The 23,050-nt window shown below is 31.6% G+C and overlaps 1 protein-coding gene across 6 annotated transcripts in view; it reads left to right on the plus strand.

Moving 5' to 3' along the window:
• The window catches only part of FSTL5 (follistatin like 5), a 780,922-nt gene that overhangs the window by 668,150 nt on the left and 89,722 nt on the right, over nucleotides 1-23,050 (plus strand). For 2 of the 6 annotated variants that reach the window (XM_086703953.1, XM_086703951.1), the window contains exons 11-13: nucleotides 5,551-5,577; nucleotides 11,983-12,048; nucleotides 14,583-14,701. In XM_086703953.1, coding sequence (XP_086560079.1) covers nucleotides 5,551-5,577; nucleotides 11,983-12,048; nucleotides 14,583-14,701 — 212 coding nt within the window. The remainder of the gene's footprint in view (nucleotides 1-5,550; nucleotides 5,578-11,982; nucleotides 12,049-14,582; nucleotides 14,702-23,050) is intronic. The other 4 variants (XM_086703954.1, XM_086703955.1, XM_086703952.1 and 1 more) reach the window with 3 other exon arrangements.

Here is a 23,050-nt window from a genome sequence, read left to right on the forward strand (position 1 = left end):
ATGAATTGTCTAATGAATTCACAAAAAAACTAATTTCTAATGAAAATTACAAATCACTATTTAGACTCTCAACTTGTTATCCTGATATTTTGTTAAATTTTTATTAATATAAAATATGTCTCTAATTTTCTTTTTTATTAAGTATAGATAATAGCAATTTAGTTAATTCTATTGTATTTACATTCTTCTTTATTTTTATTTTATTGAAGTATAATTAATGTACAATATTATATTAGTTTCAGGTATATAACATATTGATTTGACACTCTATACATCAATGCTCATTCATCACGATTAGTGTGGTCACCATAAAACATTTTTGCAATATTATTGACTATATTCCTTATTCTGTACTTTTCATCTCTGTGACTTACTTATTTTATAAGTGGAAGTTTCACTTCTTAAACATCTTTACCTTGTTATCTTCTTATCTGTAGTTATGTATCTGTTTGTTTTTGTTTGTTTATGTTTTAGATTCTACATGTCATTGAAATCATGTGGTATTTGTTTTTCTTTGTCTGACTTATTTCACTTAGTGTAATACCCCCTATATATAGTTTTCTCAGTCACTAAGAGTATTTAGACTATACTTGGTAATAGGTGGCACACTCTATCAGATTATATTTATTTAGTTATATTGCATTAATTATTCTCACTTTATATTACTAATATATTACATTAAATTAATTAATTTCTTAAATAAATACCTACCAATATAGTCTTTCATTCCAAGAGGATTCCTGTCTATGATCAAGCTTTAATTTATTTTTATTTGTTTTTTAAAATTTTTAATGTTTATTTTTGAGAAAGAGAGATTGTGAGTGGGGGAGGGGCAGAGAGAGAGGGAGACACAGAATCCAAAGCAGGTTCCAGGCTCTGAGCTGTCAGCACAGAGCTCAATGCAGGGCTTGAACTCATGAGCCACGAAATCATGAACCTGAGCTGAAGTCAGATGCTGAACTGACTGAGCCACCCAGGCTCACTTATGATCAAATTTTTAATATCCTGATTAGTTTTGATTGCATTTTATAAATAATTTTTTGTCATTAGTGAAATTGTCCTATAATTCCCTTTGCTTTGTTACCATTATCAGTTATTGGCATCTCTTTTGCTGACTTTATAAAATAAATGAAATGTTTCCATCTTGGTTGATACTCTAAAAACATTTAAGGGACCCCTGAGTAGCTCAGTTGGTTGAGTGTCCAACTCTTAATTTCAGCTCAGGTCATGATCTCACAGTTCACGTAGTCGCCTGGGGTGTGGGGTTCTTCGCTGACAGTGCAGAGCCTGCTTCGGATTCTCTCTTCCTCTCTCTGCCCCTCCCCCACTCTCTCTCTCTTTCTCAAAATAAACAAATAAACATTTAAAAATATTGCAATTTTGGGTGCCTGGGTGGCTCAGTCTGTTAAGCGTCTGACTCTTGGTTTTGCCTCAGGTCATAATATCATAGCTTCATGGGTTTGAGACCTGCACTGGCAGTGTGGAGCCTGCTTGGGATTCTATCTCTCCCTCTCTCTGATCTCTCCCACTTTCGCTGTCTGTGTCTCTCTCAAAATAAGTAAATAAAAACTTTAAAAAATCTTTCATGTTAGTACCACGGTTATTTTTATTCCATATTTTTCTTCATTTTCAGTTTGGATATTTATATTTCCTTGGATTTTTTTTTTAAATTTTTATTAGCGTTTTATTTATTTTTGAGACAGAGAGAGACAGAGCATGAGCAGGCGAGGGTCAGAGAGAGAGGGAGACACAGAATCCGAAACAGGCTCCAGGCTCTGAGCTGTCAGCCCAGAGCCCGATGCGGGGCTCAAACTCACGGACCACGAGATCATGACCTGAGCCGAAGTCAGACGCCCAACCGACTGAGCCACCCAGGCGCCCCTCCTTGGATTTTTTTTTTAAGTGAAATCCAGATTATCAAATTTATTATCAAGAAATTTTACATTAAAGTGATGAATCACCAAATTGCGCTCCTGAAACTAATATTACTCTATTATATTAACTACTAGAATTTAATTAAAAACTTGAAACTACAAAAAAATTCTACCATATTTTAAAATCATAACTATACTCATTCCTACTTTCTTCCTTGTCTCCATATTTCTCTTCCTTTTTTCTTCCTCCTGCTTCTGCTTCCAATTCTGCTTTCTCTCTCTCTCTCTTCCCCCTCTCTGTTTGGCTCAATAATGAATCAATTAAGTCTATGTATTACGTTTTGGCCAAAACTCTTTGGGTCCATATATCGAATACTCATCTTTGTTGTCTTATATGAATTGTAATTATATTGGATTTTTTAAAAAGTAATAATTTATTGAAGAATTTTTTGTGTTTAAACACCTCTCATAGATTTTCAAGGCACCTGGATGGCCCAGTCGGTTGAGCATCCAACTCTTGATTTCAGCTCAGGTCATGATCCCAGGGTCATGGGCTCAATCCCTGTGTTGGGCTCTGTGATGAGCATGGATTCTGCTTAAGATTCTCTATCTCCCTTTGCCTCTCTGCTCCTCTCCCCCACTCATGTGCTCTCTCTCTCTCTTTCTCTGAAATAAAATAAAATAAAATAAAATAAAATAAAATAAAATAAAATAAAGTAAAATAAAATAAAATAAAATAAAATAAAATATATTTAAACACCTCTCATAGATTATCATATTTTCTTTATTATTGTCTGAAAATATCTAAATTATTTATGCTGACTGGAATATATCTACAAAACAGAGACTTTTTATTTTCTAGTTTAGTTTGTGAGCACTCTTGAAAATATTTTCCAGAAAGCCTGAAAAAAATACTTTTGTTTGTATAATACAACATTCAGTTTGTATAGTATGATAGTTATTATAAAAATACTAATTCAGTTTTAATAATTATATTATTGAAACTTTGTCTTTTTTCTCTTAATTTTTCAAACACTGCAAGTGAATAGTTATAGAAATAGAATATAATTGTGGATTTATCAATTTTGTATCCAATCCTAATAACTTTTGCTTTATATTTTAATTGTATGTTTTTAGTTTATATAATTTTAGGTGCAGCATGCAGTGCCTTGAATTTTGCCTTGTTTGATGTTAATATCACAAACCATGTATTTTTGGTACTTTCTATAAATAATTTCCTATTTTAAAAAATATCTGTCCTTAGCCCTTTAAAATAGCAGTACTTTGGTATACCACTAAAATTTGTGCAGGCTTTTTCCAGTATCTGGAAAACCTACCCTTAAATCCTTACTCGGTTCACTTTTATTTATCTTGTATACTACACCTTCAATATTTCACTATGCTTAATCCACCTGTTGAAAGCATTCACAGCAATGTTCTTCTCTTTTATAACACATTAAATCTATAATTTAAGATTTTTTTTCTCAATTAGAACATTAGCTCTATTAACAGAGAGACTAGGGCTGTTCTAATTTGTGTCCTATATCACTGAACACAATGACACATGCTAGGCACTCAGTCAGTACTCACTGAGAGAATGAATGGAGATATGAGGAAATGTTTCTAGTCACCCCCCTTTTTTCAATAAACAAACAAAAAAACCCCACCCATACAAAGATAAGTCTAATCATGGCTCAGCCTTTCCTGAGCCTACAGAAGAAAATTTAATATCTGCTGCATGGTGTACAAAAGACTTTGTTCATCTACTCATGGAAAAATTCTCCGGCCTTATCTTCTTTTGTGCTTCAAATAGACTCAGTTACTTAAATTTCTCTGAATACAGTAGTTAGTTCTCTCTTATGTAGGGGATATGTTCCAAGACCTCCAGCAGATGCCTGAAACCAGTTATAGCACTGTACCCTAGGTGCACTGTGTTTTCTTATCTATACACACCTATGATAAAATTTAATTTAGAAATCAGGCACACCAAAAGGTTAGCAACAATAATAACAAAATAATTTTAATAATATACTATAACAAAAGTTGTGGAAATGTGGTTTCTCCCTATCTGTCTCTCTCTTAAAATATCTCATTGCACCACACTCGCCATCCTTCTTCTTGTGATGATGTGAGATGATAGAATGCCTATGTGATGAGAGGAAGTGAGGTGAATGACATAGATAGACACTGAAACTACCACTGATATTCTGATGGTACTTCCGGAGCAGGATCATCTACTTCCAGACCGAGGTTAACTGCTGGTAACTGAGGTCTGTGTCCTCTCCTCACAAATAGGATCTATCATTTTCATATTCATTTCAAGAACACTGTAGACAACAAGAATAGGACCACAAAATGTCCTGAAGGGAAGCATATAGCATGCATTCAGATTTGGATAAATAATCATAAAGAATTAAAAATGCCAAGAATTACAAAAAAAAGCTTACTTTACACAAATTTATTTTTAAAAAATACAGCAGGTTTTGAAAACTGGATGACTTGGTCCGTCAGCATCTGTCTAAGAGTGCTGGACTACCGTGTTGGCTTTGCTGCATTCATAAAGGGCTTTCGTTAAAAAAAAAGTGCTTTAATATGGCTAAAATATTCAGGGAATATTTAATTGTGCATGAGATTTTACATCAGTCACACTTTGTTTTGACACCTTATTTTGCTTAGAAAGCATAAAATTTGGGCAACGTTGAATTGGTAATGGAGGCAGACATTTCTCTGAGAATGTTTCTAATTGGTATTTATTTCATTATTTCTATCTCAATATTTTAACTCTATTTATTTAATCTCGGTATAATATTTAATAAAACTATTTTCCAAAAACAATTTAATCAGAACCATTATTGTGCACTGAACTAGGTAAGATATAGTTAGAAATACAGTAAAACCTTGGATTACCAGTAACTTGTTCTGTGAGTGTTCTCCAAGACGAGCAAACATTTCTAACACATTTTAACTTGATAAATGAGCAATGTTTTGCAATATGAATATTATGCAATGCTGAAAGTCACATGATCGCAGCTGAGTCAATGGGTCTTGAAATTTGTTTTGATATAAAAGTGCTTTGAATTACAAGCATGTTTGTGGAACGAATTATGCTTGCAAACCAAGGTTTTACTATATTCAATTCTGTTTGGTTTAAAAAGTGAAAGAATGCTACTTAAAAATAGGCTACTGCCATGTTCAAAATCCTTTAATTACAAGAATTCTTCTTGCTCAGGAATATTGCCTATTATGTAGTTATATTACATATTGTGATTATTGAGAATTTTTAAAATACATTTTTTTTCAGTTAGCAACTTTTAACTATACTGTCTTTAGTAAATAGTTTTAACTACCAATATTTGTTCTAAAGATGTATTTCAATAACATTAACCTAAGTATCCCATTCTTTCCAGTGATGCGTAAAATGTTTTTTGTTTATTAGCAACATCTTTATTACAAAGAAGAATCGACAATTTCAGTAAATGAAAAGAGCATTATTAGCTAGTACCAGCATTTTACTGTTTTGTTAATTTGAAGTAGTTTGTTGAATTCAACATCACTTTTATGTACATGTTCTATCTTAGAGATTGTGACCTCTTTAATAGTTATTTATATTAGTATGCAATTGAACCTCTATTTACTCATTTTTCTTTCTCTCCTTTTTCTTTTTAACATGCTGCAGTAGCTAACATATTATGGAGAGAAGAAGGTACTAAATTCCATTATTTTTATATTGTGATTATTTTGTTTAATTTTTAGTAGATTTGTTGACTATGTTTAATAATTACCTTATTCATTTTTATGTTGACTCAATATATTCCTTTGACTATAAATCAATATTATTTTGTGAAACTGTTACCATTAAAATATTTATTACTCCTCATCAGCTTGATTTATTATTGATGTATAACCAGGGAGGTACATTATAATATATTGAAATGCTTTTAAGAGTTTAAAATTATGTCAAAAAATAAAGGCAAACTTAAACATTAACTTCCTTAATAAACCCTGATTTCGATTAGAAAAAGAAAAATTATAAAAGCTATTACCTTATCAAGGAAATGTAATAAATTATTTAAGAAAATGGATGGTAAACTTGAAGGATCTAGATTCAAATCTAGATTCCACTACCATATAATCAAGGGCCCCTTAATGTCCCAATTTTCTCATCTCAAATATAAGTTTAGTTGTCAATACCCAGTAGGGTTATTACCAGTTCCTTAAACATAGTCTATACTGAATAAGCAGTTTCCACTTCCATTTATTATTGTTATTATTTTTCTTATTCATAAAAACCAGGGAGAATGCATTTGGCCAGGTACTCATGTGCTTGACTTAAATTCTTAGGAGAAAAATGTAGTAAGTCATCATTAGAGTTCTGGTAAGCAATGACCAAAATATTGCCTCACACTTGATCCTATACAAACTTTTTCTTCCCTCATTATAATGGGCTTCCTAAATGAATTGGAGTCATTGCCACCTGCGAGGGCTGTGTCTCACAAGCTTCAAGTAATTTGAGAATTGAAGCATCTCAGTTTTGTTCTCAATGATGAGGCATACCACCATTTCCCCCCGTTGGTATTTGTTGCTTTTCAAATCTTTTGTATGGGCTTCTTCAAAGTCTGGTTTTCTAAAGAGGTTCTAGTGTAACTATACCTTCTCATTTTATTCCACTTAGGTAGTTCACAGCTGAACATACAAATGTAATCATTGTTGAAACTAGCGTTAACATGTCTGTTAAACATTTCTTTATATTCTCTTCCCTCTTGAGATCACATAATATATATCTCCTGAAATTTTTAAAATTGATTTCATGTTATCGAAATGCAAGGAACAACACTTCAGTAGTCAGAGATCAGGTAGCACAGATCTGACTTTTGCTGGTTAATTGCTGGTAAAAACTGGATGTATTATTTCACTTCTTTGAGCCAGATTTTCTAACATATTGCTTGAAATACAGTTGTCACTCCCCTTGCAAATTTGTGATATATGAATGCCCTCAAAGTATGTGAAACAATGCTTTCTTATAATTTGACTATGATAACAATCGTGAACATGATTATTTTATGATTTGAATATGAAATAATAATATGATATTTTTCAGGCTACCCTTAAAATTATAGGAGACCTCCAGATTAATTTAAATGACCCTGAGATTCATTATATGAAACCATTTTTATCTATTTAAAATTTTCCTCTGTTAGTTTTTTTAAATGTATACTCTCAATAATTATTTTCCATCAACCAGTGATTTGCTTACTTTTCATAATTTTGTTTGACAGAGAATATATCTTGAGGAGTAATAGCCATTTAGTCTATTTCACAGATAATTTGAAGACCTGTATAAGTAAATGTCTTTGGGTAAAGGTTTTAAAATCTTTTATTTCAAATGCAATTATCATCAGAGTCCTTTGTTGTTTCTTAGAATAAACAAGATTTAACATAGTATATTTGAGAAAACAATATGCCTGATTTAGACTCATAGTCATCTGTAAATTATTTTTTACAATGCTGCAGTTATTGGCAAGACATTACAATTAGAAATGATTGCATATAATAATAGTAATGGTGGCCAGCTTGAGAAATCACTGAATACTAACAGTATGTACAATTATTTCATAAAAAGTAATTAAAGTAATAGCCAACTGAAGCCTCCAAATTAATTTTTCTACTTTTATTTTTAAAGGATCGAAAATAACAAATATGAACTACATAACTCTGAGAGCCATTTTTATTTCCACATGTAGTAATGCTCCTTGTTTGTATGCTTGTGTCATTGTCGTGGCCAAGAGAAATTTATCCAAGAGAAAATCAGCTGAGGAATTCCAGTTTCTGGCATTTTAAGATTAATATTGAAAAGAGTTAAAAATGATAAACCTCTCATAATGTCATTTTACTTCTAGGCAAGTATTAAAACTATAAAATTTTATAACTGAAAAATTATTTTTTTAAACATTAACATCAGAATCTAGCTTAGCCAGGGTTTTGTAATCTGAATTGATTTTACTGAATTTAATGTGTATTATCATACTAATTACACAGATATTTAAGCTTGAAGCACAACGTCCTCTACTTTCTATGGGTTCTTCCACTCCTTTTCTAGCCATCATTTTGGCTTGCAGGAGTGCAGGAAGACATTATTAAGAGAGGAAATATCCACCTCATTTAATGACAAATATTTTAAAGAGCCTATTAAATGTAAAGCACTTTGAAAATACTGGAAATATAAAGACTGGAATATTTTCCCTAAAGAAAATTTCAATCTAGTAAGTTAAAGTCTAAGTCATTCTTGTCGATAACTGACTTTATGATGTGATTTGAAAATACACGTTAAAAGACCGACTGGTTTTATTCCACAACATTTTTATGATCTTGTAATAAAATGTAATCTAATAAATTGTATATTAATATTTGTTTGTAAACAGCAATTTAGGAATATATTATATGGCCTAACTTAATAATATGTGTTTTGGTTTGTATAAGCGCTGAATTAAAGGAAATTAAGCCATTTTATTCACTGATGAATTAATCTTAACTTTTAAATATGCTAATTTCAAGCGCCTAACACAGATGTAAGGTGGTTCGTTATATAGGAGAGCATTTCCTAAATTTGTTAGAACATGGAATTATTTTGATGAATATCTATAGGATCAATATTGAATAAAGGCTACTTTGGGATATAGTGGATTTACATGACATCTAATGATTTGAAAGTCAAAAATATAATTTCTATGTTATTAAAGATTGTCCTTTCTAATCTTTGTAAATATTTATGAATCTACTCAAACAACAATATGGAAATGATTGAAACAAATCAATATAATTAACACCTACCAACACAAGATACAAATAGAAAATTGCAGGGAAATCTTACAAAAAGCTTACATGTTACACCATGATCTGATCGCAAAGCTTTGTGATCTGTAATGTCACCAAACTGGGGAAAAAGAGATATGGCAAACAGGTCAGTTTTTAACTTCTTCAGCCTGAAATTATTCTTATTTCATTGGCCTAACTACTATGCATTGTAAGGGAGTTTGAAAAATATAGACTAATATATACCAACTTTGCGAGTTACATAAGCTTCTCGTATATTTTTAGAGAAAAAAAAAATGCTAAGGTTCTCAAGACCAGAATGCTGCCTCACAGTAATATTGAGAAGTTATTTAAAATTAAAAAGGATTTTCAGAGCATAAACTTCTAAATTCATGAAACTTAGAAAGTTACAGCATTGTGGAGAGGTAGAGACCATGCCTTCTAACGGTCAGTACACGATGCCAATTAAACCATGATCAAGCTCTCAATATTTTCATTAGCCAGTTCTCTACCCTTGCTTTAAATACTAACATCAACCTGGCCTTTTGAGTGTTTTAAATTATTTCATTAAAAAGTTTTCACATCACAATTGTGATCTGACAAAAGATATCCATTTGCAGATGTATGTGTATATACATATACATATTTATGTATGCTAAATGTGTATATATATATATATATATATATAGTCATGGGTGTATATACAAAGATATACATAATTCTAACTAATATTATTTATATAACAAAAATATTCTATTATAACCTTTGCTATGTTAATCACTAAATGTGATATTAATCATGCAGATTTGTATTCAGCTTTTTCAGCATATCTTTGGAAGTTCAGGAAATGGTATACTGACTCAAAAGGACTGGTTTTACATAATGTCGCTCTGACCAGTCAAATAGTACCCACTTGCTGAATTAATAGTGCCCAGTAAAGAGCCTGGCATGACCACTTGCAAAAAACTTTCTAGTGAGAATGAAAGTAAGTTTTCATTACTTATTTATTTTGAGAGAGAAAGAGAGAGTGCATGTGCGTGCAGGGGAGGAGGGGAGGAGCTTTGGGTGTGAAAAAGTTTTTAACTCCAGAGACAAAGATATAAAACGGGAACATTCATGAACCAAAACCTTTCCCTGCTAAGTTATTCAAGATGAGACATGCAATACGGACTATCTATCTATTCTTGCTTATATTTTTCTTTAGCTAAAAAAGATATTTTTTCTATATTTCAAAAAAATAATCTCAGCATCTTTATAAGGTGAAAATAATAATATCAACCAATGAAGGACTTTATAACACTAAAACTTACTGAATTATCTTTTGATTGGTTACCAAATCACTGCATCATATGATTATAATTTGCTGTTGACTATAATTTGAATGTTAAAGCAATGGCAATTTAAACAGAGAACGACAAACATCACCACAAAATAGCTTTTATTGCTATCTTTTGCCATCGTTATCCATCCAATAATTACAAATTAGCCACATTTTATTGTTGATATAAATTACGTAACATATACGCTATATATAAGAAATGATACAATTATATTATCTTGGTACATGGTTATTCTTCAGCAGATAGCCTCAAGAGACAGCAATGTGCATTATATCCACTTTTTTCTCAGTCTATTTCATGTATTTAAAGGTGCAGTATTGACTAGAAATTCCTCTAGGAAATACTTCCCTTTTACAAGACTGCAAGTAATTCTTGCTTACGTCCTTTCTCTGTATAGAAAGAAAAACAAAGCAAAAACAAAGCTCACAAGGAACAAATTATGGATCACTTTCTAGAGCCTCTATACTCCATTAGATTAACAATCGACCTGGAAAAGACAAAGTACATGTGTCTGTCTTCACCAGGGGATGAAAAAAGAAACAACAGGCTGCACATATTGCAAATCTTTACTGTGACTAGAGTGGTGAAGCTTTTACTGAAGCCAGGAACTTTTGTAATATACTGCAATACAACGCATTCATGAAGAAAGAATTGTAATTGAAACCTAAATGGTTATTAAACTTTTTTTCAGACTCAGAACCCCTTTGCTCTCTTCAATATTATTGAGAACTCAAAAGCTTGATTGTATGGGGTTACTACTATCCACTTATATTTACCATACTAGAAATTAAAACTGAGAAAAGTAAAAGATGTTTATTTATTAATTTATTGAAATAAACTATAATAAGCTCCTTATATGTACCCATAAGTAAAACAGCTTGAAAGCTATATTTTTAAAGCTACATTAGAAAAATGAAGAGATTCACGTTGTTTTGCATTTTGCAAATTCTTTTCATGTCTGGCTCAATAGAAGATGCTGGGTTCATATATTCTGCTTCTGCGGTGAATTGTTGTGATATCACTCATTATATCACATGTCATGTAGCCCCTTGAAAACTACCCTCTATATTTGGAAGAATCTAATGTGTGAGAATGGAAGAGAAAAACGCAAATGACACCTAAGTATCATTATGAAAATAGTTTTGAATTTGTAGACCCCGGAAAGGATCAACTTCAAGAATTCCTACTAGAAAATGCAGTTGAGTTTTAGCAGGCTCATGGATCCATAGAATTTGATAACGTAGAAAACTGAAATGTAGCAATATATCTCACAGTGTAGATTTGATGAAAACATGAGAACAGAAATCAAAATCAGGTTATATACCATTTTACAATTTTTTTCTACTAATTTTTAAAAGAAGAGATAATGTCAGTCATAAAAATAGCGACAGTACCATTTTTTTTCAAAATTTACAATGCACCAGTCACTGCTAAATGTTTTACATTCTCCATTTAATCTAATTCTTATAATAGCTGTATGACATAAGTATAATACTTATCTCCAAGCTTGAGATAGAGAAATTCTCACATAGTCTGAGTAACTTTCCCATGGTACAACACTTAGCTCTATTGCCATGATTGATCTTTGAAATGTGTGAACCCAGAAAATGGAGTTTATCTCTTTTTGTTACTGTCTCTCATCTAAACAACAACAACAAAAAGGAGTTTGGTCATGACAGCTTAATAATTATAGTGAACGTACACAAATATATTATTATTTTCTTTATAAATAAAGCTAATGAATGCTCTAAATGAAAATCTGTGTCTTTAACTACCAACATCTCCATTATTGGGTATTTTTTTATTATTCTGTGCCCAGTATAATCATAATAAGTGTTTATATGTATAATATTATAGCAGTAAATTTAAAAATAAACACATCTGTATCATATATTCAGATCATAAATTCTGCTGCTAAAACCTAAAGAAAACTTAGTTTAAAATATTTCTCTAACCAGAAAAAGAAAAAGGAAAACACATCTCTTGTGAGTGTAGAGAAGAGGAACTCATAGATGCCTCTAAAGGTATACATAAAATTTTAATTGATAGCAAGAGAGTGATTAAAAACTATTCATTTTATAATTATTATTTTAGCTAATATATATGGTATTTTGCTGGCATTACTATTCATAAACACTGAAAAGTTATATTTCCATTGAAAATAAAAAAAATTCAACAACAAACTAAACTTTGCATAATGAAATCTGTATTTCTTCAATAGCTTGTAACCTGAGAAGCAGCTGTTTTTGTAACAACACTGAATGTGTTATTTATATTTTAAAAAGTAAGAAAATAGACTTGAGATTTGAACAAGTGATTTGGATGGATTAAGTAGGTGTTAGAGGAAAATACATCTTAGAAACTTCATCAGTGCAACAATTCAGCAAAATTCCACTGACTGCATTGTATACAGAATATGGTAAGTGACATAATGAAAGATTCCATTTGAGTCAGGGCAGAAAGATTTCATGAAACTTTGCACTCTGGACTTAGAGTATTTTTCATATTCAAACACATTCAGATTCCTGATTCTGGACCAGAATTTTGCAGTAGCTGAAGGAAGGGAGAGTCATGGTCATTAAACATTTTGGGAGCTTTATAACAATCATGAAACATAGTTAACTGACACAACTAAAAATTAGACACCACATGACTACATGATTATGTTTACAAGTTTCAACAACCAAAAAAATTGATAGTCACCAACATGTAGTTCACGTCAATCCTATGTTAATGCTTACATGGAAGCTTGGATATGAATCAATTGTTTTGGCATAAAATCAGACTTTTTAAAAGTTTTATCCTTTGGGCATAGAATTTATATTCATCTATGTATAAACATAATTATAAATAAGAGCTGACAACTACTAAATTTTATTTTCTGAAAAATATTAAGTTTATATTAAAATTATTAGAAATCATGAAAAAATTAAATTTTATGAAAATTTATGAATTAAATTCTATGAAAAATACGACTTGAATTTAGTTTTTGCTACTTTTGCTACTGTTCAGAAATATTCCAACATACTGTAGTGCTCTCTGGAATTATAATACATAATAACTGATAAAGATTGCATCATTTTAAAATATGAGTACTATGAAATATTTATAAAACAATAAGATGTGTGAAAATGATCCGGAGTCACTTAAAATGCATAACTGTACTATATAGAAATGATTTCATGTGTTAAAAGAAAATTATAACCACTATGTATAAACACCAATAAAGTCATAATCGTACTTGAATATATTTTCCTCTAAATCATAAGAATAGATGGATATGTGGCTGGATGGACAAAATTGGTGATCCTTTTATTAACTAGGAACATATTAGATAAGAATAAATGTGGCTTAAGTTGAATAAACAAATATTTTTATGAATCAATACACTTTTATTATGATCCTTAGGCTTGACTTAAAAAACCTTGCAGGTGTTATCAATCAAAATGACATGATGCTTGGGGAATTTTTTTTTGTATTTAAATAAATTTTTTTCTTTATAAATATTTTTAGAATGTAAACATTTAAAACAATAATGGTTTGGCTTTTCAAACTACTGAGGTTTGAATATCATTACTCATCTTTTAAAGAGGTCATGCTATCATTGAATTGTGCATGCTATAGTTAGATTGAATACATACAATTGTGCAAAATAGTACAGCCAGAGAGGGAGCTACTCAGGTGAAGATCAGAAGAAAAAGAACTATATGTGTTAAGGACTGGCCATGATGGAACAAAGCAGAAGCAGAGGAAACAGAGAACAGGTGTGCAGGAGTATGTGAAAGCCTCCCACATGCAGACATCAGTTAACCTTACCCACATTCCCAGTGTCTGATTTGCAGCATCCTGCACCTATTAGGCATGGATCAGTAAAGTGAGATGAATTTCTGAGATATCAAATACCCAAATCTGTGGTGTGAATAAATTAAAAGTATGATTTCAATCATTTACTGAAATTTTCCTAAGAGCGTAAATTTATACAAATTTTAAAGTATGGAAATGGATCCCAAACTTGGCTAGTGTAAAAACTGAAATCTAAAGCCTCATATATGATTATATTTACAAAAATTACTTTAGGAAAAAATATATTTTCCCCAATCTGGAAGACTTGGTCTTTTTCTTTCTAAAAGTCTTTATGTAAACAAAACTTCTACAAAGAATGAAATTTTATTTTCCCTAGGGAACTATAATAATAATATACAATAAATATAATTCTTCAAAAACTATTTTTCTTTTTTAATCAACACCTAAATTAAGTGGGGAAGGTGTCAGACATAATCTATATATCAAAGAGTTTATAAATTCCATTTCTATGTGAAACATTTATTGAATTATACTAAAGAAATCGCTGAATTGCAGATTAGAGACCATGAAGAATGTCGCATAATATCACAAAGTTGCTTTGGTATAAGGTAAAGGATTCATATGGTTTGCTTTATTAACATTATACAACTTTACAAATCGATCTCCTGCCAGTACTGGGAGGAACACTGAGTTTTGGTTGTAAAGATTTCTGATAATTTTATTTTGAACTTCTGAATGTGTTTTTGTTCCTAAGGTCTGGGAATTGGGAACATGTTCTATGTTTTTTATGAAGATGGAATCAAAGTGATACAACCCATAGAATGTGAATTTCAGAGGCACATTAAGCCTAGTGAAAAGCTCCTTGGATTTCAGGCAAGTATTTAAAAACTTCCTATGCAGTTTTATGCAGCAGATTTGTTAAATAGAATTATATTTTGGAAACACAATGAAATCCATGCGTGTATGAGAAGTTTGGGGAGGAAAATACTAAAACTGTGAGACAGGCTGATATTCTATGCAGGTTTTATACTTGAGAAGGAAAAATAATATGTTGTATATTCCTAATTACTTGCTCTAATTAAAATAAAGGCAATAGAAGTGAAACGTGTAGAATGAACACATCATAATAACTTTACCTGCTCCTTAATTTAGAATGTCTCCCATCTGGGTAGGCAATGGTTATTTAACAAAATAAAAGAAAATAACATGAAAATAATCTGATGGGAAACTGGGGTATATTAGCTGCTTTATAAATATTGATTCCCCTTTATTTTTCATCTCATTTTTATGAGGTCTCAGTGGAATGAATGCTTTAGATTTATATGGGAAAATATCAATTTTTTTATTTATAAATATGTATCTTACCCTTCTTAGAAAGATTTTTTTCTGTAAAATATTGGTACAGCATTCTGAAAATAAAATAATATCTAACAAAATGGGTATTAATCATACATATTAGGGATTACATTTTTATGAGATGATAAATATAATTATGTTTACATTGTCATAGCTCTATATATATCTCCACATAAACATGTATACACCAAAATATGTAAGATTAAAGGTATCTATGTTATTTATGTGTTCCCACACAAGTTTGGACATGCACCAAACGCCCCAAATAAGTTAAAATATTGGTACACCTAATCATGGATCCTCTCCCAATACTCATTTTAAAGGTTAGCATGGCCATGAGATATGAGTAAAATAAATATTTAATAATTCCATTGTTTAGATTTTTTACTTTCAACTCCTATTTTCAGTGTACCAGTAGCCAGTGTTGTCTTATGTTGATGTATGGAGACAATTCACATCTTATGCACTAAAATGAGAAGAAAAGTATAAGTGGGATAAGATAATTGAGCTTCCCTCCAGCTATCTTATAGGAAAAACATGTCTTATTTTATTTTATTTAATTTTTTTAATTTTTAAAATTTATTTTGAGAATAAGAGACAGAGAGAGGCGGGGGGGGGGGGGGGCGGGCAGAGAGTGAGGGGAGATGGAAAATTCCAAGCAGGTTTTCAGTGCAGAGCCCAACACAGGGCTCAAACCCATGAACCGTGACCTAAGCCGAAATCAAGAGTTGATGCTGCACCGACTCAGCCCTCAGGCACCCCCAAGACCTCTTATTTTAAATGAAGAAAATAATTTAATTCAATATGCCTGTGATTGTTTAAAACAAATGAAACATTTTTTAATTTAAAAATGTTTTGGTTATAAGCTAAATGGAATTATTATTTTTGCTAAGTTATCGTTTAACAAGGAAGAAAACATTTAAAATTACACAAACAATTTTGTTTTGTTTTATAATCATATAATGTCAATACTAAGTCCATTCTGAGTAAGGCATATATGTGTGTGTAAATAAGTAAAGACATATAGGAAAATATAAATATTTGCTTGTGATAAAGCAAATCATGCAGTTTAATACCACATTCATATTTTCATAAAAGCATTATGGATGAAAATTCTGGGCTAATACAAAGATAATGTAGCATCAAAATGATTTAAATCAAAGCAAAATAATTTTGTAGGAGAGTATATCTCTGATTCCTACAGGACTAGCAGTTTTGTAGCTAACTGACACAGATGTGTTTGTCATATCACAGAATTTGAAACTTCGGCGACTAACAGCAATAAGATAATCTGTGATATCCATAATTTTTATCTCAAAACCATCACCTCCTGAATTTGATCTGCAAATTTAGAGACAAAGAATTTTCTTCTTACATTACAAGTGTGCTATTTCAGAGTATCAGTAAATGGTTTAATGCAATTTAGTTGAATGCAAGTCTTAAGAATATCCTTTTTTAGAATGTGTTTTGATGGCTCTGGATGAGTTAATTTAATTATTGGGAACCCCCAAAATGTGTATGTTTGAAATTTATGACCTTTCTATTGCTTTGAATGTTGACATTAAAATACCAAAACATTTCAGCTGACCAATATATTTTTTATTTTATATTATTTTTTTATATCTGTTTGATGTTTATGTATTTTGGAGACAGACACAGAGTGCAAATGGGGAAGGGTAGAGAGAGAGATACAGAATCAGAAGCAGGCTCCAGGCTCAGCGGTCAGCACAGAGCCCAATGTGGGGCTCAACCTACGAACCGTGAGATCACAACCTGAGACAAAGTTGGAGGCTTAACTGACCTAGCCACCCAGGCGCCTCTGACCAATATATTTTTTAAAGCACTAAGAGTAATAGAGAGAATTGTGAATTGGCTAAAACTATGTCTTGCTTATAACTGTTAAATGCAGAATATAAAAGTATTCAATGAATACCAAAAAGAAAGACACATTTCTTATGTGATTATTATAGTCCATATATATGAAATAAAGAGTACAGTAAATAAATTTTTATTTCTTATTGTTCTGTTACTTTTTTATTCCTTAGTGTGAGATAAACTTAAATAATTGGTATATATACACAGGCACTTTCATGATATACAAGTATACAGAGGTAGAAGTAAGAAGAAATTGATCATGTTAAGTTTTGAGAATAAAAGCTCACGCAAAGCTATTTTGTTTTGTGTTTAAACACAAGAGAGATACCAATTGCAGAGTGTGTAAGCTATTTGGTGCTACATTTCTAGATTTACATTTCTAATTATAAAATAATTTCCTGAGCAAATTGTTGCGTATTATGTGAGAAACAGAACCAATATAATTAATACCTGTATCTCTTTATTCTGACTCTATCTCTATATTTATCTCTATCCTTATCTCTGTCTATCTCTATCTCTGTCTTTATCCCCGATCTTTTTATTTTGTGGAATTGTCTCAGGTGATGGTAGGAGGGTTAGCAAGTCTGAAAACCCTAGGGCAGGACAGCCAACAGGAAATTCAGGTAAGAGTGAATATTGGGATGCTATATATAGTCTGGAGTCTGAAATCCAGATGAAGCCAATAGACGGCAACTCAGACACAAAATGGTATTGAAGTCTTGAGTCTGAAATATGTACGCAGACTAGAAACTCAAGCAGATTTCCATGGGGAAGGCTTGAGGCGGAATTCCTTCTTCTATGGAAAACTCATTCTTAAATCTTAAGGCCTTCAATTGATTGCACGAGGACCACTCACATTATGGGAGGTGATCTGTTTTCCTTAAAGAACAATTATAAATGTTAATCACCTTTAAACAACTTAATAGCAACAAATAGACTGGTGTTGCCCAAACAGCTAGGTGCCATAGTCTAGTAATAACCCAGTTAACATACAAAATTAACCATCACATCTTACTATCTCTTAGTCAAGGGACTTATTAAATCCGTGTTTGTATACCCAATATTAGTACAGTGTTTTACCCATGGCAGGTAATCAAGCAACAGTTGTTAAATGAATTTCATAAAAATTCCATCGTTCAGACAGTTTGGCTATTCATTCTTTTATGCATTCTTTAAGTCTAAACATGTATACATCTAATTTCTTCCTCACCTTAATATTGTTCCTTACTTCAGTTCCCAGAAAACAGTGTTCTTTTAATGTGTTTGTGAAAAAAATGTTTCATAGAATAATTTATCAATGAATTGTTTCAGGGTACATATAACCTCATGTGTCTATTAATTCAGGATCACGTAGTCAAAATATACTGTGCAGATAAGTTGTAGAAGATAGTTTGGAGTTCTACTACAGAAAAAAAAAAGCTGGTTCTTTGGGAATTTAGAAGATAAATCTCTTGAGTGAGAGTAATGAGTCTTTTGGAGTTTTTTTTTTCTTCCATGAAAGGATTAAATATAAATATAACATTTATCAAGTCATTGTTGGTATTAAGAGAATGGAAGCACAATTTCCAATATAACTCATTAAGTAGTAACATTAAGATGAAAACTGAAATATTGCGAATATAGAATTTTCCATCAAATGTCTCAGAAGATGCCATTTTCTTGCTTTAAATAAAAATTCAATTTTGGTGCAATGTCAGATTACATCGGGTTTCAGCTTTTGATAGTGAGCTGGTCAGGATTCATGCAACATGGTTATACTTTCATTCTCTTTCTTTTTTTCTTTTTTGTTACATAGCCTTACTAGATGATTTTTGCTATATTTATCCTAGTTGTACACATTATTTCATCTCGTCCCCCACAGTATGAACTTCAAGCAAATAGAATTCTAACCCAGACTTATGAATTCAGAATGCAAACTGAAATGGGTTGGAAAAATGTGTAAATTACAGGCTCAAGGATGACACGATCTTCCAAGATTACTAACCTTTTCACTCTTATGGTTTTCAACTTTTTTGTCATCTGTACTCCTTAATACCTTTTAAATTCCATTACTTCTGTGTTTGCTTATTATAGATCTAGCTGCGGTTCCTCACACATACCATGGTGTTACTTATTCTTTCATCGACCCTAGAAGAGCTCAAATGAAAATCACATATATTTTATCCTGCATGGGTCTTATATTTTGAGACACGAAGGTTTAATTACTGGGTTTAATGATAATTAAAATGGTGCTGAACTGCAGAGGAACATACTTTCTACAAGAAGTCTGATATGTATCACCTCTACAATGCCTGTTTTCTAGGTCTGAAATTCCCATCTATGAAAATTACTTTATTTTTACGAATAAATACTATTAGCACTCTATTGAAATGGAATTGGTATATAGGAACAGATTGTCTGTAGCATTCAGAATATTTAGATATTAAGAAATTGATGCTGAAATTAGAAATAGGGAAACACAGCAGGTGCACATTTCTTTCTCCGTTGGTGTTGTCTCTGGCCTCAAGCACTGCTGCCTTCAGGGCATTTATCCGTTCCATTAGTTACACCTCCAAATTTCCCTTTCAGCGTTTCTTTCTGGTTCTAACCCAATTACTACTTCTCCAAACTCTGTCCACAAAAATATTTGTTAAATCATCAGCTCCTTTATATGATGCAGGCCATTCATTTCCCCCACGAAGCCATTGAGCATCCTTTTGAATTCAAGGGCACTGTAGACTTCAGAAAGAACTGTTTCTCCATTTATTCTTTTCTCAATGGGCCTCCATTCAAACATGGCTTATAGTGAAAAGAGTTCTAGAATGCTGAAGATTTAAGCTTTTCTCCCTTTGTGGTTGCAGTGATGTCCTGCAAAGAGCTTCTTATAGAAAGTAATACAAACTACCTCTATTTCTTAGTAGATTCCTCTGTAGATGTTAAAAGAAGTAAATATATGAAATCTTTGAAACCCTAGACTTAAAGAGGCCTTCTAATTGTCCAATAAAAAACACATTATTTTAAAAAATCTTGTATTGTGCTTCTATTAGACTGTAAGTATGTAAGCCTAACATTGGGAGAACAACAGTGGGAAATATGTAAATTGTGCAATAACATTTTAGTGGAGTTGAATAGCAGGTGACTTTATCTAAGAAAGCAGATTAAGTCTCCTTCAAGAATTACTAATGAGAACCAGCCAAGTTACCTGGATGAATATGACCAAAATGATATATGTATCTTAGACAATCATTTGCCATCATTATGGAACATTTTATTCAGGAGAAATAAGAACTCATTATAATATAAAGTACATTCTATGCACTTCAGAAAGAAATGAGTTCATAGCAATTTAATTTTCTCGATGGAAATTTCCTAAGGACAAAATTGAAGAGTTTTGTAAGAAATTATTCAGGAGTTCCTGGGTGGCTCAGTTGGTTAAGCGTCCGACTCTTGATATTGGCTCAGGTCACGATCTCATGGTTGTGAGATGGAGTCCTTTGTTGGACTCTGCACTGGGCATGGAGCCTGCTTGGGATTTCCTCTCTCTCTCTCTTTCTCTCTCTGTATCCCCCACATGTGTGCTCTCTCCCTCTTTCTCAAAATTAATAAACACTTAAACTATTTAAAAATTATTAATACAAATGTCTTTAAACATGAAACCTTTTTACTTGAGATTTATGAAATCACATAAATATGTCTTTTACAGATTTTAAACTATAGTTCTGGCCTAAGATTTAGTTTTATTCACAAGAAAGGTACCTATTCTTTATTTTATTTTTATTTTTATTTTTATTTTCCCAAAGGAATGATTTGCATGGTAAAATAAAATGATGCAAAAAAAGCTTAGAGAAAAAGTAGTCTTTTTTTTTTTCTTCATGCTTCCCTATTCCCAGTCCCACTGCATGGAATCAATTTCATTTACTCACTTTAAGGAGTGTGCAGTATCTCTTGAATTATGAATTAGATATTTCCTGTTGGTGTTTCTTTATGAACGATGACAATTTTGCTCACATAATTCCTAACATTTCTCTCTCTGAATATGTTGAACATTATGTAATTATTTTAAAGCTTTTGTGGATTAGATTTAAAATTTTAATGGTTTGTTTAAATCTTAGTTCTTATTTTTCTTGAAATTTCCTAAAATTTCTATGTAACTTTAATTTCCCAAGTTCTTGCTTGATATTTTATTGTTTACATTTTATGCTCCAAACATAGTTGTCAAAGTTGCAACTTAATACCAAAGGCTAGTCATTTTCTCTAATATCATTTTCATATTTCAGATAGGTCATAAATCTCAGTTTGAATAATTTGAGAGGTGGTGTAGGAGGAAAAACAATACAGTAAATTAATGTCCTCAATTTTATTTTATTAAGTGTTTGAATTGTGAAGAATTAAAAATATTGCTGAAAGCACTTAGAGAGACAGTATGCATTTCTTTATATACTTATCATATAATGATTTTATATGTTTCCTACACGGAAATTGGAGATACAACTATATAATAAGAATTAAAAGAAGACAAAACTTAAAGTTCAAATTATTGTTTATCTCTTAACTATTTAAGCTAACTAATTTATTGCCTATTAAAACTCCTTTTTCTTTATAATTTAGTAATTTTTCTTCAAGATTTTATTAAAGCAGTTTTAGACAACATGTTACAGATTGCTCAGTAAATTAAAGACAAACCCAAAGCACACCTAGGGCTTGCCAAACAGCATGGCAATCATTCCATTCCCTTTTTAAATCTCATCTCTGAAGTGCTAAAGAAAATGGAACACGAGCCACTATGGAGGGGCTTAACTACTGGCAGTCTAAGTTGCCTGAAATCACCGCCAAAGTGTTTCTCGTTTCAAGAACTGGATCCATTTACGGGTCTATCTTACGTGTACTTCCTTCCATCCTGAAAAAGACCACAGCAGTCGCTCCTATCTCATTTCTATTTTAAGATGAAAAACGTACTCCTATGATAAGAGTAGAAGAAAACGAGCTTAGTATATTTAAAAACCTATACACCAGTACCATTTTCATTGAAAAATAGTAACTTTTAATGAGTAAGTCATGGGGGTTAAAGAGGCAGCAGAGGGAATATAGTCAATGGTATCAGAATAGCATTGTGTGGTCACAGATAGTAGATCCACTTGTGGTGAGCACAGCAGAAAGTATGGACATTTCGAGTCAGGGCATTGTCCACCTGATGCTACAGTAACACTGTGTATCCATTGACTTCAATTAAAAAAAAAGGTACTCTTTAATGTATAATTTGCAGCATATAGTTATCTACTAATATAATTTCATAAACATTTACTTTACTGTTGATTGCTCCCTGTTGAAATTATTTAGAAAAATTAGAAATGTAATAAAATAATAGCATATCGGATTAGGTGATCTGTACACATTGAAATATTTTTAAATGTTTATATTTGAGAGAGAGAGGGAGACAGATCACACATGGGGGAGGGGCAGAGAGAAAGGGAGACACAGAATCAGAAGTAGCCTCCAGGCTCTGAGCTGTCAGCACAGAGCCTGACATGCGGCTCGAACCCAAGAACTTCAAGATCATGACCTGAGACAAAATCAGACGCTCAACCAACTGAGCTACCCAGTCGCCCCATTCTGTATACATTTTGAAGGATTCACATAGAACTAACTTACAGAGGCAGTTTTGGTGAATTCTCACTCAATACTGTCTTCATGTTATCACCCAAGAAGTTTTTTGAACTGGAGAGTGTGGCAGAACTCTTATGTAATTCAGTAGTAAAAAGGAGACAAGACAAAATATAGTTCTGTAGGAAATATAATAAATAAAATGTACTTTTGGTTTGTATCCCCTTATAAAGAAGGTTGGTGCAGAGATAAATTATTTTAACATAACATTTATTTCTAAAGGTTTACAAAATATAACTTAAAAATGGGCCTATTTTCATGGTTTTTCTTTAACTGATATAAACAAAGCAAAATACATGAGTGCATAAATTATTTGACCAATATCCTTTCACTGCATACCTATAAGAAATA

The sequence above is a fragment of the Puma concolor genome, chromosome B1 (genome assembly GCF_028749965.1).
Source record: "Puma concolor isolate L17-30 chromosome B1, mPumCon1.1.hap2, whole genome shotgun sequence".
Lineage (NCBI taxonomy): Eukaryota > Metazoa > Chordata > Mammalia > Carnivora > Felidae > Puma > Puma concolor.